At 32.7% G+C, this 15,546-nt stretch overlaps 1 protein-coding gene across 4 annotated transcripts in view; it reads left to right on the top strand.

The window, feature by feature from the left end:
- The window catches only part of LOC136025045 (transforming acidic coiled-coil-containing protein 2-like), a 189,620-nt gene extending 175,344 nt beyond the window's left edge, over nt 1-14,276 (top strand). For all 4 annotated transcript variants that reach the window (XM_065700719.1, XM_065700714.1, XM_065700718.1 and 1 more), the window contains 3 exons: nt 1,705-1,918; nt 12,803-12,900; nt 13,891-14,276. In XM_065700719.1, the coding sequence (XP_065556791.1) occupies nt 1,705-1,918; nt 12,803-12,900; nt 13,891-14,074 (496 nt within the window). In that variant the 3' untranslated portion in view covers nt 14,075-14,276. The remainder of the gene's footprint in view (nt 1-1,704; nt 1,919-12,802; nt 12,901-13,890) is intronic.
- The last annotated feature ends 1,270 nt before the right edge of the window (nt 14,277-15,546 follow it).

The raw sequence follows: 15,546 nt of genomic DNA, 5'->3' as shown, positions 1-15,546 counted from the left end.
GAAAACGTCTGTACACTTCCCAGTAACCTTTACTATATGTAAACAAAGGTCAAAGTTTGTAACTTGCAGCCCCTCCCACGGGGACTGCGGGAGAGTAAGTCGTCCCCAAAGACATAGTTATTGGGTTTTTGGACTATGGTGAATAAAATGGCTATCTCAGAATTTTGATCCGGTGACTTTGGGGAAAAAATGAGCGTGGGAGGGGGCCTAGGTGCCCTCCAATTATTTTGGTTACTTAAAAAGGGCACTAGAACTTTTAATTTCCATTAGAATGAGCCCTTTCGCGACATTCTAGGACCACTGAGCCGATACGATCACCCCTGGGGAAAAAAAACAACAAAAAAACAAATAAACACGCATCCGTGGTTTGTCTTCTGGCAAAAAATGCGAAATTCCACATTTTTGTAGATAGGGGCTTGAAACTTCTACAATAAGGTTCTCTGATACGTTGAATCTGATGGTGTGATTTTCGTTAAGATCGTATGATTTTTAGGGGGTGTTTCCTTCTATTATCTAAAATGAGGCAAATTTTCTCAGGCTCGTAACTTTTGATGGGTAAGACTAATCTTGATGAAATTTATATATTTAAAATCAGCATTAAAATGCCATTCTTTTGATGTAACTATCGGTATCAAAATTCCGTTTTTTAGAGTTTCGGTTACTATTGAGCCTGGTCACTCCTTACTACAGTTCGTTACCACGAACTGTTTGATTAAGACGGTCAGAATTCACTTTTGTTTTTGAAAGTATAATAAAAGCATTTCTATAACATTTTGTGCAAATTTCAATTTTAGATTTTTATATGTTTCAAAACGAATTCTAAATTTATATATTTTCATATGCATATGTATATTGTTACCTAATAAATATATCATCAAAAAATATTAATTTATTTTTCTTTTATATTTGTTGGGGTCGCTAAGGAACTCGCAATCATAAATGGGGTCAGGAATTACAAAAGTTTAAGAAGCCCTGGTTTAGATTATTGCTTATCGTATTAATTTGTTTCTAATCCATTGTATGACGAAAGAAGATAAGTAACAGAAATTAACTAAAAAAAGGCAGTCACAACAGTCTTTTTCTGTGACAAAATTAAAAATAGGATCCGCCAAAACAAAGGCATGAGAGGATAAAATGAACCTAACCGTAGGTAAGCCTTTTTTTTCGTTTATTTTTTTTTTTTTTTTTCGTTTTCGAATTCAAATTTCGTTTTTTTTTTTTTATTAGTGCACATAAATAAATCACCTGTCTTTTGACATACTTTAAAATCTCACACTCGCAAATATAGTGAAGATGGAACTCCTACTATGATCATTCACATTTCCGCCATAATTTTTTCCAGAGAAACGGTAAAATACCTAAAATCATTGAGTTTTTCGGTCTAAAAGCATGTTTTTTCGAAGTCCCAAACTTTTGTATGTAAGGAAAATCTCCGAATGTCCTCCTTTCGTTGAATTTAGGCTAAAACGGGGAACTGTTACGTGTACCAGCTCTTCCTACCTACTTAAGGCTTCGGGTTTCAGCCTTCTTTCTTTTCAAATATGAAAAACTTCATAAGAATTCCTTCTTACTTGATGTGCAAAAAAAAAACTTTCTGACTCCTACTCGCTGCCTTTTTTTATAACAAAGAAAAAAGAAGGAAACGGTTTCAGGGCTTTTAGACCAGTATTAATTGTTCTAACTTGTTAAACAACACCCTTTCAGAGCCATTATTTGTGAATATGAGGCAATTATCAAAGAGGTAACATCTAAAGCAGAAACTCGTGAAATGGATCATGAAAGAGAGAAAAACCACCTCAAGGAACAATATAAACTTACTGCCGATGACTTAAGAAAAGCAGAAAGAGCATTAAAAGATACTATTGAAAAGTATGAACGAGCCAGGGAGGCTGCCGAAGTCTTCCAGTCAAACGAAGAGGTAAGAATCGGATATTATAATTTAAACAGTCTCCAAACCACTTTAACTGGAAAAATTGGGGGTACATTCCATGTGGTCAACGTTTCCACAAAGTTTATATCTATCTTGACCTCCTGCAGCGGAAGTATTTAGGCTATAAATAAACTACCACCCAAATCAAATTTATGTGACCATAAACCACCACTTTTTGAAAGCTTAATACTTGTGATGAAGGCTCCTTTGAAGTTTGTCAAAGTTCATCCCCGATAACCTACTTCTTGCATAGTAGTTAATATATGTAGCTCTTTTATCCATGCACAAAAAGAAGACATTCATATATATGAATGAAAATAATAATACAATGTAAAAGTTAAAATTATTTTATCTTTGTACCACACCTTGAGCAAGGCATGGCTCTTTACTTCCTATTGTCATTATACGATAAAGATTATTCGAACACCGCTATTGCGGGCCGTAGAATTTTAGTCTTCTTAAATATTGGGATGATGGCAACACTTTATGAAGATTTGCCAATTATTCTGTGTTGATATGGTTGAGTATCCTCTGTCTGAACTCTGATTGAGGGTCTTGAAATGCTAATAAATAGGATAGAACTCTTTATTATATAATATTAATTATGTAACGCCATGCAGATTTTATTTATAGATATTTGTGCATATCAATGATCCTCGTGGCGTGAGACGCAGTCCAGATCTAAGGATACGTATAAAGATATTCAGTTTCTACGGTGAATCAAAATTGTCAATCAGTTCCCCAGTAACATACGCTTAAGTAAACTGCAGTGAGAATTTCCCAAGATAAATTTGAATTTTTTACCTTTACTATCAATTAATTAAAATGCTCAACGGGGAAATGAGTCAAAGCAAATACAGTACTTGAATCAAAATGAAAGAAAGCCTTAAGACAGATTGTTTGAATTGTAGTGCATAGTATTCCTTCAAGTAATTATCAAGCTGATAAAACTACCAGGATATTTTCGCACGAAGTATTTAGTAAGTAGTAGTCACAGTAGGCTTAGTCGCGGGAAAGTAGTCGAGTGAGTATTCATTCTAGTAGCCATCAGAGTAGCTGTAGTCGCGTTTGATGATCTCTAGTTTTTGAAATATCAAGAAGTTGATATTTCAAATTATATGGGCATCAAGTCAAAGTTAATTTTAGCCCTTTGATTACCGTTGTTACTGTCTCCCACTTATGCTACTCCTTCCAAACTAGAGTCAACCTTGTTGGAGGGTCTCCCCGGGGAACACACGCTGGTTGACAGTAGTTTACTTGAAAATTCTCAACTATACTTGAAAATTTTCCTCTCATGCATGTCACTCCACAATGCCGAACTAGAGTCAACCTGTTGAAATAGTAACATTCGTTAATATTTTGAGTAATGAATATTTTAGGTGACAATAGTTTAACAGCTTTATTTTGAATTTCCTGAATTTTTTGTAACATGACGCAAAATTACTTGCCCATGTAGAGCAACCATAGGAAAAATACGGGTAAAATAGCAGAATAAAGTATTCTAATAATTTTCTTTGAAACTGAGTTTTTGACTCGGCAAAGCAGACCCAGAGATCTTGACAATTTTGAAGCTGGAATATCAGAGTGGGCTTTCCATGATAGATTTTCATCAATCATAAAACCCAAATACTTTGTTACCTTTACTCTTTTTATTTGCTTACCATTTACAATTAATTCTGAATTAGTTTCAATGCTAGATGTCTGAGAAAATTAAATGTAATTAGTTTTGGTATAATTTAATGTCAAAAGATTAAAATCCACCCACTCAATTAACTCGACCAATGCCTTTCTCAATTTATCAAAAAGTAGATTAACCGACGGCGTAGCAACAAGTAAAATAGTATCATCTGCAAGAAGGATTATACCAACCTCTGACAAATAATATTTGATTTAGTCGATAAAAATTCGAAATAAAAAAGGACCCAGTATAGACCCTTGGGGTACTCCGCATGTTATCTCATTAGCTACAGACATTGAAGGCCCGTTCACCACGATTTGCTTCTGTCCACTCAAGTAAGATTTAAAACATAAGATTTTATTTCCAGTCATGCACCTCAAGTAATAATTTTTTATGGTCAATTGTGTCAAAGGCATTCTTTAAATCTAGAAATAAGGCATCTGGAATCAAACCCAATTCGCACACCTCACTTACCCAATCTACAAGTTTGATTGTAGCCATTTCAGTTGATATTCTTTTCCTGAAACCAAATTGAGTGTTTACAAGAATTTTTTTTTTCAACCTAATCATTTAGCCTATATCCAATTACCTTTCTATATATTCTAGAACAAAGAAGGGAGAATAGAAATAGGTCTTTTATTTGAAGGGTCATCTCTCTTACCCCCTTTGTGTACCTTCAAAGTACGACCTTCAAAGCTTTCAGTAAAATCCCCTTTTCCATTATAGAATAGGTGTTATAACTGACTGAACCGATTTTGCAATCTTCTGGGAAATCCCATCTACACCACTTGAATTTGGATGCACTCCATTGATAATTTTTACCACTTCATTTACATCACAAGGATTAAAAGTCATATGAGTGTTTACTAGAACTTCAGGTTGAACTATTTTGGGAACCAATATTTTTTTTTCCGAGCATCTTCACGTGATTTTGCCTCCTCACTGCAAAAATATTTACATAAATAGCTTGCTTTACCGTTCGGAGTTGTCAAATTTCCCCTTTCATTTTGTAGTTTAGTGATAACCTCTATTTTACCCTTTTGACCCAGGAGCGAGTTTACTGTTTTCCAGGTTTTTTTCATGTCACAACTATGCTTCATAAATTTATTTTGTAAATACGTTTTTTTAGCTTATCGTTTCAATCCATTCAAGATATTCCTCTAGGTTTTAAATTACTGAAAATTAATAGCACATCAGCTAAATATGCTTTATAAAGTTGATTTTCCAGTTTATAGAATTTAGAATAGACTTGGTAATCCATGATTTTCTAGGGACTTTTGCCTTAGCCTTTCTTGGTCTTCTAAGAGGATACTTCTTATTTCATACATTTGTAAGGGTTCCAACAAAAATATCATACGCAGCTGGTGTATCATCTTCTTCAAATACTGGAGAAAAATCTACATCAGCCATTTCTATCTCAGTTTTTTTTTCTTATCTTCTCTTAAATTACGGAAATGATCATTCTTAGTTATCATTTCACAGGAATTCTTTAATTTACTAATGAGAAAAAAGTGGTCCTAACCATCCGTAGTTCATCAGCATACGAACATTTAAGTAGATTTTCTTCGACGTATATATTGTCAACTAGCGCTGCAGATTTCCCAGTAACTCGTGTAGGGATAGTTATCAGTGGATATAGAAAAGAAGAAATCATTAAATTGAGAAAATCTAGACGATTTGAACTTTTAAGGAGGTCAATATTAAAATATCCCATTAGCACTTTATATTCAGATTCACTAAGTCTCCATCTCCCTAATAAAAATATCATCATTATATGATGGTGTTTTATATACTAAACCAACAACTATATTTTTATCACAATTACCATCAATTTCAATAAAAATAAGTCTCTAGCCTTTCCTGAAGCCACAGCGAAAGATCTTCCCTCACCCAATATGAAACTCCTTCTTTTATCAACAATGCCAAACCTCCTTGCTCGATAAAATGCCCTTCTTTTCTTTCATTAACATATTCCTATTTGAGACAAACGTCTCACTAAGTCCTATTACTAACGGGGAATGGGGATTCTTGTAAATCACTCAAAATGTTACACAGGGTAGGATATGCTGTCCTAAGACCTTGAAAATTCCAAAATGAAAAAAACAATATCATCTTTAACTTTAACTTTTCAGCTACTGTTTATTCACATAATGACGTGCTTTCATAGCTTGCGAATTATTTCCTTCACTTAAATTATCATTAGAAATGGAGGTAGATAATAAACGGTTAACAGACAGCCTACTACTGTTCATATCTGCAAGTCTATCGATCGTAGTATCCATAAAAAAAAACATTAACCCACCGAAAGGTTGTAACTTTTAAATGTCTAACCAAAGAACCAACAAGAAACTTATAGAAAAAACTGAAACAAATACAAAGAATTATAGATACGAAAACAAAGAATTGCAAATAACAAAAAAAAACAACTAAATATTGATTCAACATATCACAACAATGGATTATTCATCAGTGATTAGGTCATTAAGAGACCTGATTTTCAAGATAGCTGATCTATTTTCTAGTTTAGCTAAAATGCGGCCACCATGAGTCCACACATTCTTAACACCAAATTCATGGCGTGCCACATTTAACAGTTGTTTGTGCTTTCGTGTTAAGTACTCAGATATAAATACTTTTCATGGGGCCAGTTTCTTCTTATTCGCAAACCCGCGCTTTGCACAATCAGTGGACTGAAAGGTGACAAGAACAGACGGGAGAAAATTATCTGCTAGAGTTGCTCGAGTACGTAAGCGCTCGGTTGACTTAATATCCGTAGTAATCATACTGATCCCCGACTTAGTACCAAATGTAACTAAAACACTATTAGTCAGTGTTTCTCCACTTGTCTGAGACAGTCCGTGGATTAGAAGAGCATTCGGCCTTCTTTTCTGTTCTTAACCGTCGTTGCGGTATTCTAGAATCTCAATACGGTTTTTTAACGATATAATTTGAGCATGAAACCCTTTAAGCATTTTTTTCATCGCTAGCAAACTTGGAACTGTACTCTAGATTGGTTGCATCATAGATCTCAGTGACTTTAGTGTTAATTACTTGTTCATTGATCACATTTTTGTCCCCTGAACATTTATCAATCACCTGCTTGTGAATATCCTGACGAAGATTTTCTTTCAATTTGGCAATTTCATTCTGTGCGTTAACAAGAGTAGACGAGAGTGAAGAGACACTGTCTCCGTAAGAGGCAATTCCTATTATTTCTTTATACACATCTAGAAATGTGGCAAGTTCAGTGAATGTACTTTGAACTCCTTTTGTTTTATTCTTTGAAGCATTGGTGAAATTTTTTCCAAAAGGCAGAATGAATACCTCACATAATGATGCTTTTTCATGTGATCCGTAGCAAAATACTTGGTAAGATTTTTCCTTCTTCGGCACAGTTATACCAACTATTCGAACAGGCCATAATGGATAGCCGTAGAATTTGCCAAATGTAACGTCGTTAATATTATGAGGCATTTCACAATTAGTAATGTCTAATTTAAAAAAAAAAAAAAAAAACAACAGTCAAACAGGGTTTGTGGAAAAGGAATGCATGCGACCTTGTGTATATGAATACTTAGCAGTGACTGATGACACTGGGCGGGAAAAAAAAGTAGAGCTGAAAACAGCCAATGGAAAATCGGAAAAATAGAGTATATATATGTATATATATATATATATATATATATATATATATATATATATATATATATATATATATATATATATATATATATATATATATATATATATATATATATATATATATATATATATATATATATATATATATATATATATATATATATATATATATATATTATGTATATATATATATATATATATATATATATATATATATATATATATATATATATATATATATATATATACTAGCTGTTGGGGTGGCGCTTCGCGCCACCCCAACACCTAGTTGGTGGGGCGCTTCGTGCCCCCCAAACCCCCCGCGCGCGTAAGTCATTACGCGCCATATTAGTTACGCGCCATTGTAGTTGTGTCCCTGTGTCCCACCTGTGAATAGATATATATATATATATATATATATATATATATATATATATATATATATATATATATATATATATATATATATATATAAATATATATATATATATATATATATATATATATATATATATATATATATATATATATATATATATATATATATATATATATATATATATATTTTTAACTAAGTAAAACATGCGAATATACAACATTCTTCGCTGTCCCATTGTCTATGCATATAAATAGATTGTCAGGTTTACTGACTCTTGAACATGCAACATATAATTGTCCATGGGAAAAACAATCCGTATTCAGATCTATACCTCATTATTCTAATGATGTGTCCCTGTGTCCCGGTCGTCATTTATATTCCCTGTGTCCCGGTCGTCATTTGTGTACCGGTGTCCCAGTTTGTAATTTCTCTTTGAGTGTCCCGGTCGTCATTTATATTCCCTGTGTCCCGGTCTGTAATTTCTATTCGAACGATCCCTGTGTCCCGGTCGTCGTTTATATATCCCGCCTGTGCCCCCGGCGTCCCCGTTGTAGTTGTGTCCCTGTGTCCCGGTCGTCCTTTATGTTCCCTGTGTCCCGGTCGTGATTTGTGTCAAGCGCCACCCCAACACCTTGTTGGTGGGGCGCTTCGCGCCCCCCCCCCAAGCCCCCCCCGCGCGCGTAAGTCGTTACGCGCAATTGTAGTTGTGTCCCTGTGTCCCACCTGTGAATAGAGATAGATATTTATATATATATATATATATGTTTTTAACTACGTAAAACATGCGAATATACAACATTCTTCGCTGTCCCATTGTCTATGCATATAAATAGATTGTCAGGTTTACTGACTCTTGAACATGCAACATATAATTGTCCATGGGAAAAAACAATCCGTATTCAGATCTATACCTCATTATTCTAATGATGTGTCCCTGTGTCCCGGTCGTCATTTATATTCCCTGTGTCCCGGTCGTCATTTGTGTCCCGTTGTCCCAGTTTGTAATTTCTCTGTGAGTGTCCCGGTCGTCATTTATATTCCCTGCGTCCCGGTGTCCCGGTCGTCATTTGTGTCCCGGTGTCCCGGTCTGTAATTTCTATTCGAACAATCCCTGTGTCCCGGTCGTCATTTATATATCCCGCCTGTGCCCAGGCGTCCCCGTTGTAGTTGTGTCCATGTGTCCCGGTCGTCATTTATATTCCCTGTGTCCCGGTCGTGATTTGTGTCCGGGTTTCCCAGTCTGTAATTTCTCTTTGAGGTTCCCGGTCGTCATTTATATTCCCTGTGTCCCGGTCGTCATTTGTGTCTCGGTGTCCCGGTATGTAATTTCATCAGTTGACAAACATGACGTCAGTCGACAAACAACTTCATGACGCATACAGCTCAATCCTTAAAATAACGTCATTCGACAAACATGACGTCAGTCGACACACAAACATGACGTCACTCGACAGACACACACACACACACAGGCAACTTATTTATATATATATATATAGATATATATATATATATATATATATATATATATATATATATATATATATATATATATATATATATATATATATATATATATATATATATATATATATATATATATATATATATATATATATATATATCTATCTATCTATATAAAAATAAGTTGTCTGTCTGTCTGTGGATGGATGGATCAGGTGACGTCACCTGAAAAAACTGGATCAGGTGACGTCAAAACTGAAAAAAACTAAAAAAAGGCAAAAACTACAAAAAAAACTAAAAACTAATAAAAAAAATAAAAAAGCTAAAAAACTAAAAAAAACTAAAAAAAGGCAAAAACTACAAAAAAAACTAAAAACTAATAAAAAAGCTAAGAAACTAAAAAAACTAAAAAAAGGCAAAAACTACAAAAAAAACTAAAAACTAATAAAAAAGCTAAGAAACTAAAAAAACTAAAAAAAGGCAAAAACTACAAAAAAAACTAAAAACTAATAAAAAAAATAAAAAAGCTAAAAAACTAAAAAAACTGAAAAAACTAAAAAAAGGTAAAAAACTAAAAAAACTAAAAACTAAAAAAAACTAAAAAAAAAGGAAAAAACTGAAAAATAAGCTAAAATAAAGGTAAAAACCAATAAAAAACTAAAAAAAAAACTGAAAAAACTAAAAAAAGGCAAAAACTACAAAAAAAAACTAAAAACTAATAAAAAAAGTAAAAAAGCTAAAAAACTAAAAAAACTAAAAAAACTAAAAAAAAGGTAAAAAACTAAAAAAAATAAAAAATTAAAAAAAACTAAAAAAAAGGAAAAAACTGAAAAATAAGCTAAAATAAAGGTAAAAACCAATAAAAAACTAAAAAGAAAAAAAGGAAAAAACTAAAAAAAATTTTCATCTAAAAAACTAAAAAAAACTAAAAAAGGTAAAAACTAAAAGAACTAAAAAAGAAAAAAATAAATGACGAAACTCAAAGAGAAAGCGACCAGGACAAAAGGAATGTTCGATTAGCAATCAACAAAGCACCGGGACACAGGGAGTATAAATGACGACCAGGACATAAGTAAAAAAAAAAAACTATCTATATATATATAAATAAGTTGTCTGTGGATCTGTGGATCGTGGATCAGGTGACGTCACCTGAAAAAACTGGATCAGGTGACGTCAAAACTGAAAAAACTAAAAAAAGGCAAAAACTACAAAAAAAACTAAAAACTAATAAAAAAAATAAAAAAGCTAAAAAACTAAAAAAACTAAAAAAAGGCAAAAACTACAAAAAAAACTAAAAACTAATAAAAAAGCTAAAAAACTAAAAAAACTAAAAAAAAGGCAAAAACTACAAAAAAAACTAAAAACTAATAAAAAAAATAAAAAAGCTAAAAAACTAAAAAAACTAAAAAAACTAAAAAAAGGTAAAAAACTAAAAAAACTAAAAACTAAAAAAAACTAAAAAAAAGGAAAAAACTGAAAAATAAGCTAAAATAAAGGTAAAAACCAATAAAAAACTAAAAAAAAAAAACTGAAAAAACTAAAAAAAGGCAAAAACTACAAAAAAACTAAAAACTAATAAAAAAAGTGAAAAAGCTAAAAAACTAAAAAAACTAAAAAAACTAAAAAAACTAAAAAAAGGTAAAAAACTAAAAAAAATAAAAAATAAAAAAAAACTAAAAAAAAAGGAAAAAACTGAAAAATAAGCTAACATAAAGGTAAAAACCAATAAAAAACTAAAAAGAAAAAAAGGAAAAAACTAAAAAAAATTTTCATCTAAAAAACTAAAAAAAACTAAAAAAGGTAAAAACTAAAAGAACTGAAAAAGAAAAAAATAAATGACGACACTCAAAGAGAAAGCGACCAGGACAAAAGGAATGTTCGATTAGCAATCAACAAAGCACCGGGAAACAGGGAGTATAAATGACGACCAGGACATAAGTAAAAAAAAAAATTAACAAAACTAAAAAGAAGGTAAAAACTACAAAAAAACTAAAAAGAAAAAAAAACTAAAAACTAATAAAAAAACTAAAAAATCTAAAAATCTAAATAAACTAAAAAAGAAAAAAAAAGGAAAAAAATAAAGGAGAAAAACAAAACTAAAAAACGAATGTATATACAGACCGGTACACCGGGATACAAATGACGACCGGGACACAGGGAATATAAATGACGACCGGGACACAGGGACACAACTACAACGGGGACACCGGGAGAAACAGGGGGATATAAATGACGACCGGGACAAAAAAACTAAAAAGAAAAAAAAACTAAAAACTAATAAAAAAACTAAAAAATCTAAAAATCTAAATAAGCTAAAAAAGAAAAAAAAAGGAAAAAAATAAAGGAGAAAAACAAAACTAAAAAACGAATGTATATACAGACCGGGACACCGGGATACAAATGACGACCGGGACACAGGGAATATAAATGACGACCGGGACACAGGGACACAACTACAACAGGGACACCGGGGGAAACAGGGGGATGTAAATGACGACCGGGACACCGGGACAGGGAATGGTCGATTAGCAATCACCATCAACAAAGCTCAAGGGCAATCATTAGAATCATGAGGTATAGATCTGAATACAGATTGTTTTCCCATGGACCATTATATGTTGCATGTTCAAGAGTCGGTAAACCTGACAATCTATTTATATGCAAAGACAATGGGACAGCAAAGAATGTTGTATATTCGCAAGTTTTACGTAGTTAAAACCATATATATATATATATATATATATATATATATATATATATATATATATATATATATATATATATATATATATATATATATATATATATATATATATATATATATATATATATATATATATATATATATATATCTATATTCACAGGTGGGACATAGGGACACAACTACAATGGCGCGTAACGACTTACGCGCGCGGGGGGGCTTGGGGGGGGCGCGAAGCGCCCCCACCAACTAGGTGTTGGGGTGGCGCGAAGCGCCACCCCAACAGCTAGTATATTTATATATATATATATATATATATATATATATATATATATATATATATATATATATATATATAATGATGCTTTAAAGGACTGGACACAAAAAGACTTTAATAGGAATATCCTCTCCCAAGATTTGTGCAAAGACCCTGACCCGCTAGGGTCTACCCCTCCCTTCTTTAGATTGTTGACTGTGTATACACATTTTCTTCTTTATAATTGTATTTTTGTTGGGAGAACGTTTGTGATACTATTTTTTTTTACTAACTTTCTTATTTGATTTGCTGTCACTGCTGTTCCTTGTTTAATCTCCTCCTGACTGCTCCTTCAAACTACTTTGATGGCCATGAAGTGATTGACATTGTCGTCGACCTTGCAATTAAAGGGAACTATATGAAAAGATACCTACATGTATTGAGGAGGGGTCTTCTTGGTCTTATTAGGCAAAATATCAATTAGTTATTATTAATTAATTAACGTATTACTACAGTTTATACATTAATTAATGTATTAATTTTACAATAATAACTATTTTTGATATTTTTTGTCTTACCAAAAAGTTAAGATTTGGTCCGGAACGGCATAGTCTGTCATTCACACCAAGTTTCAATGTTGTAAGTATTACTTGGAAAATAAAATAGGACTAGGGGCTGATTTTGGATTCTCTTTCCTGGAATTTGTCAAGTAGTACCCTAACATTGACATTGATAAATTTTATATATTTTAGGTACTGAAAACAGCTTTGGCTGAATTTAACGAACAGTTGGAACTTCAAAAACAAAAGACCAAATTACTTAAAGAGGCATTTGGAGAGAAGATTGAAAAGTAAGGTTACTTTTAACTATTTTCTAGCTTAGATTATTATCTTAATCCCCCTCTCTCTGGGACGAGGGGGTCAAAACCGTGCCGTAGTTAAAGCTCATTAAATGTTCAGGCTATGTGAACCTGGTAGTAAATGTGGTAGACCTTAATTTTAAAAGGAAAGAAACATAAATTAAATAATGAGATATGTACATTCAGAACTTAAAAGAAACAGAATAGCCACACATTAAAACAAGTAGTAAGGCCGTATCCATCGGGTGGGGGTATCGAGTTTGAACCCCCCCCCCCCCAATTTTGTACGACTCGTAAAGACTCAAAAAAATGAATATAAACTAATTTTAATGGGTTCTTTTTGTACCTCCTCCCTCTCTGAACAAAAGTCATGAATGCGCCCTTGACAAGCAGACTGTGGGCTAAGAAGGAAAAGGTAGATGGGCTTATTTTATATGATGTAAATTTGTTGGTTAGCAGTGCTTGTTTGATGAAGTCATATGAGGCTGAAACGTGAGGACTTGGACTTGTGAGACTTGTATAGGCGCAAATTAGCAAACATTTTGTAAAGAATATCAGGGAAAATTTTTCGGGTGGATCTTAAACTAATAAAATTTCATTGAGGCTAGAATTTCTGCAATATAATAACGTTGAAGGAGGCACGCTGCTAACAAGATCTCAAAATAATATGCTGGAAACAAGGTTTTTGAAACCGTGTTAAAATGTTATTTTTAAATACGTCAGAAAAATAAGGTTTTTTTCGGAAAAGTGTTTTATAATTGGAATCAGATTTTTTCTATGGACGAGGAGCGTACGTACCTGTGTTGGCCTCAGGTGGTTTGGTGCTTCAGATTCCTGCTTAGTAAAAATTTTCTTAAATTCTCAAATTTTTAGCATTAAATTTATTGGGGGTTGTATGGGATCCCTATTTTTGCTTCCCCCTACGATCTCTTTCCTGTGTACAAACATAGCTAACCCTTTATTTTTGTTTCTTCTTTTTAGGTTAGTTTCAAAGCACAAAAGTGAGATAGAAGAAAGTCATGCAGAGCTAAACCGTGCAAAAACTTCAATACAGAGATTGTCTGTTCAAACGAATGTACTCAAGTCGCAAAATGAAACTCTAGAAAAGGCCAATAAAGAACTTACATCCATATGTGATGATTTAATGGCTCAACAGAGCAAGTAATTGGGACAATTTTGTCCTTATGGTCAGTGAAGTAATAGTGGCAGTGTTGGAGTTTAAATTCTAGAAGTAGTGAAAAAGCCTCATGATAGAAGAGACCTGAACAGTTGTCTCTAATTACCAATCAAGTGATAAAAATAGTGTTTAGTAATGTAGTTGAAGTGGTTCTAGTAGTGAAATGTTGAATTAAAGCAGTTAATCGAGACACAGTTGAATATTAAGGTTGAAGTTTTGCAAGTACTCACGTTGAGTCATAAATAGTCTAGAAAAGAGTTTGATTATATAGTTACAAAAATCAGTTGTTCATGTCGAAATGTCAGTTGTAGAAGGGTATTTGGGTCAGAAGCTCTTGTAAAAAGAAAAGAGACATATTCAAAATGTTGTATTTTGAAGGTTCTCTATTGTAGAGAATTATATTGAAAGATATCTCCTGACGCATAGTTAAGGTTTTTATTAATTTTCTGCCAAGAAATCCCATTAGAGCATTTTCTGTGCAGTCATCAGTTGCTCATTAACGTATACTATGCTATCATGCACTATATACCGTATCTGTTTACGTACACTTGACTTATTAGAGTGAATTAACGAGGAGTAAAAGCATGCGAAAAACTTGAAATAATAATTAAAAATTGTTTGTTAAGTTTCCAAAACTAAAATTTTCGACTTGAAATTGCTTGTAGTTTAGAAAATTGTACATTTTTACTACTTTGGTATTATCGTACTGTATCCCTGAATGTGGTCACTTTGAAAATGGGGCTGTCCATGGAGAGAAAATTTTCGCCCAAAAGTTTTAGAAATTCGTTATTTTGAATTTCCCTAAAGCTTAACATATATACATAAATGTGGTATTTAATAGTATCTCAGTGCGATAAGACTCTCTCAGTGAGTATTTAACATGGAATGTGTTATGCTGTTGTGCATGTCTTGGCTCAGATGCTTGCAGAAAAATCTATTTAAGGGGACGGGGGAGAGTATATTTGTCAGAACAGCAAAAGACAGAGGAGTTTCTCAATAAATGCTAAATTGTATCAAAAACCATGATGTGTGAAAGTTACTGGCTAATATCCTTTTTTTTTTTTTTTTTTTTTTTTTTTTTTTTTTTTTTTTTTTTTTTTTTTTTTTTTTTTTTTTTTTTTTTTTTTTTTAATAGCTTGCCGATTTCTCTTGAAAAAATGCAAAAACGTATTACGTTTAATTGTGTGTCAAAGGAAAACCAATCTATTTTGTCTCCAAAAATGTGAAACCATTGCATGCTTCATTAGGTTGAGTATCTCCTTTCGGGGTTATCCCATGTATCCTTCTAGCACGCAATACTTGATATCCTTTGTCCGTGAGGAGAGTGGTTCGGGTATTTGTCGTTGGTTATTTGGTTTGAAACAGGGTCAGTGGCCTGACTCTGTAAGCTCAGCCTGAGTCGACCCGGCTCTAAAGGGGCATCTACAGAAATCTAGGGCAAGGGAAACAGGAAGAGTGTG

This window comes from Artemia franciscana, chromosome 3 (assembly GCF_032884065.1).
Source record: "Artemia franciscana chromosome 3, ASM3288406v1, whole genome shotgun sequence".
In the NCBI taxonomy this organism is placed as follows: Eukaryota; Metazoa; Arthropoda; class Branchiopoda; order Anostraca; family Artemiidae; genus Artemia; species Artemia franciscana.
The sequence above is the reverse complement of the archived record's forward strand: the minus strand, read 5'-3'. Positions and strand labels throughout refer to the sequence as shown.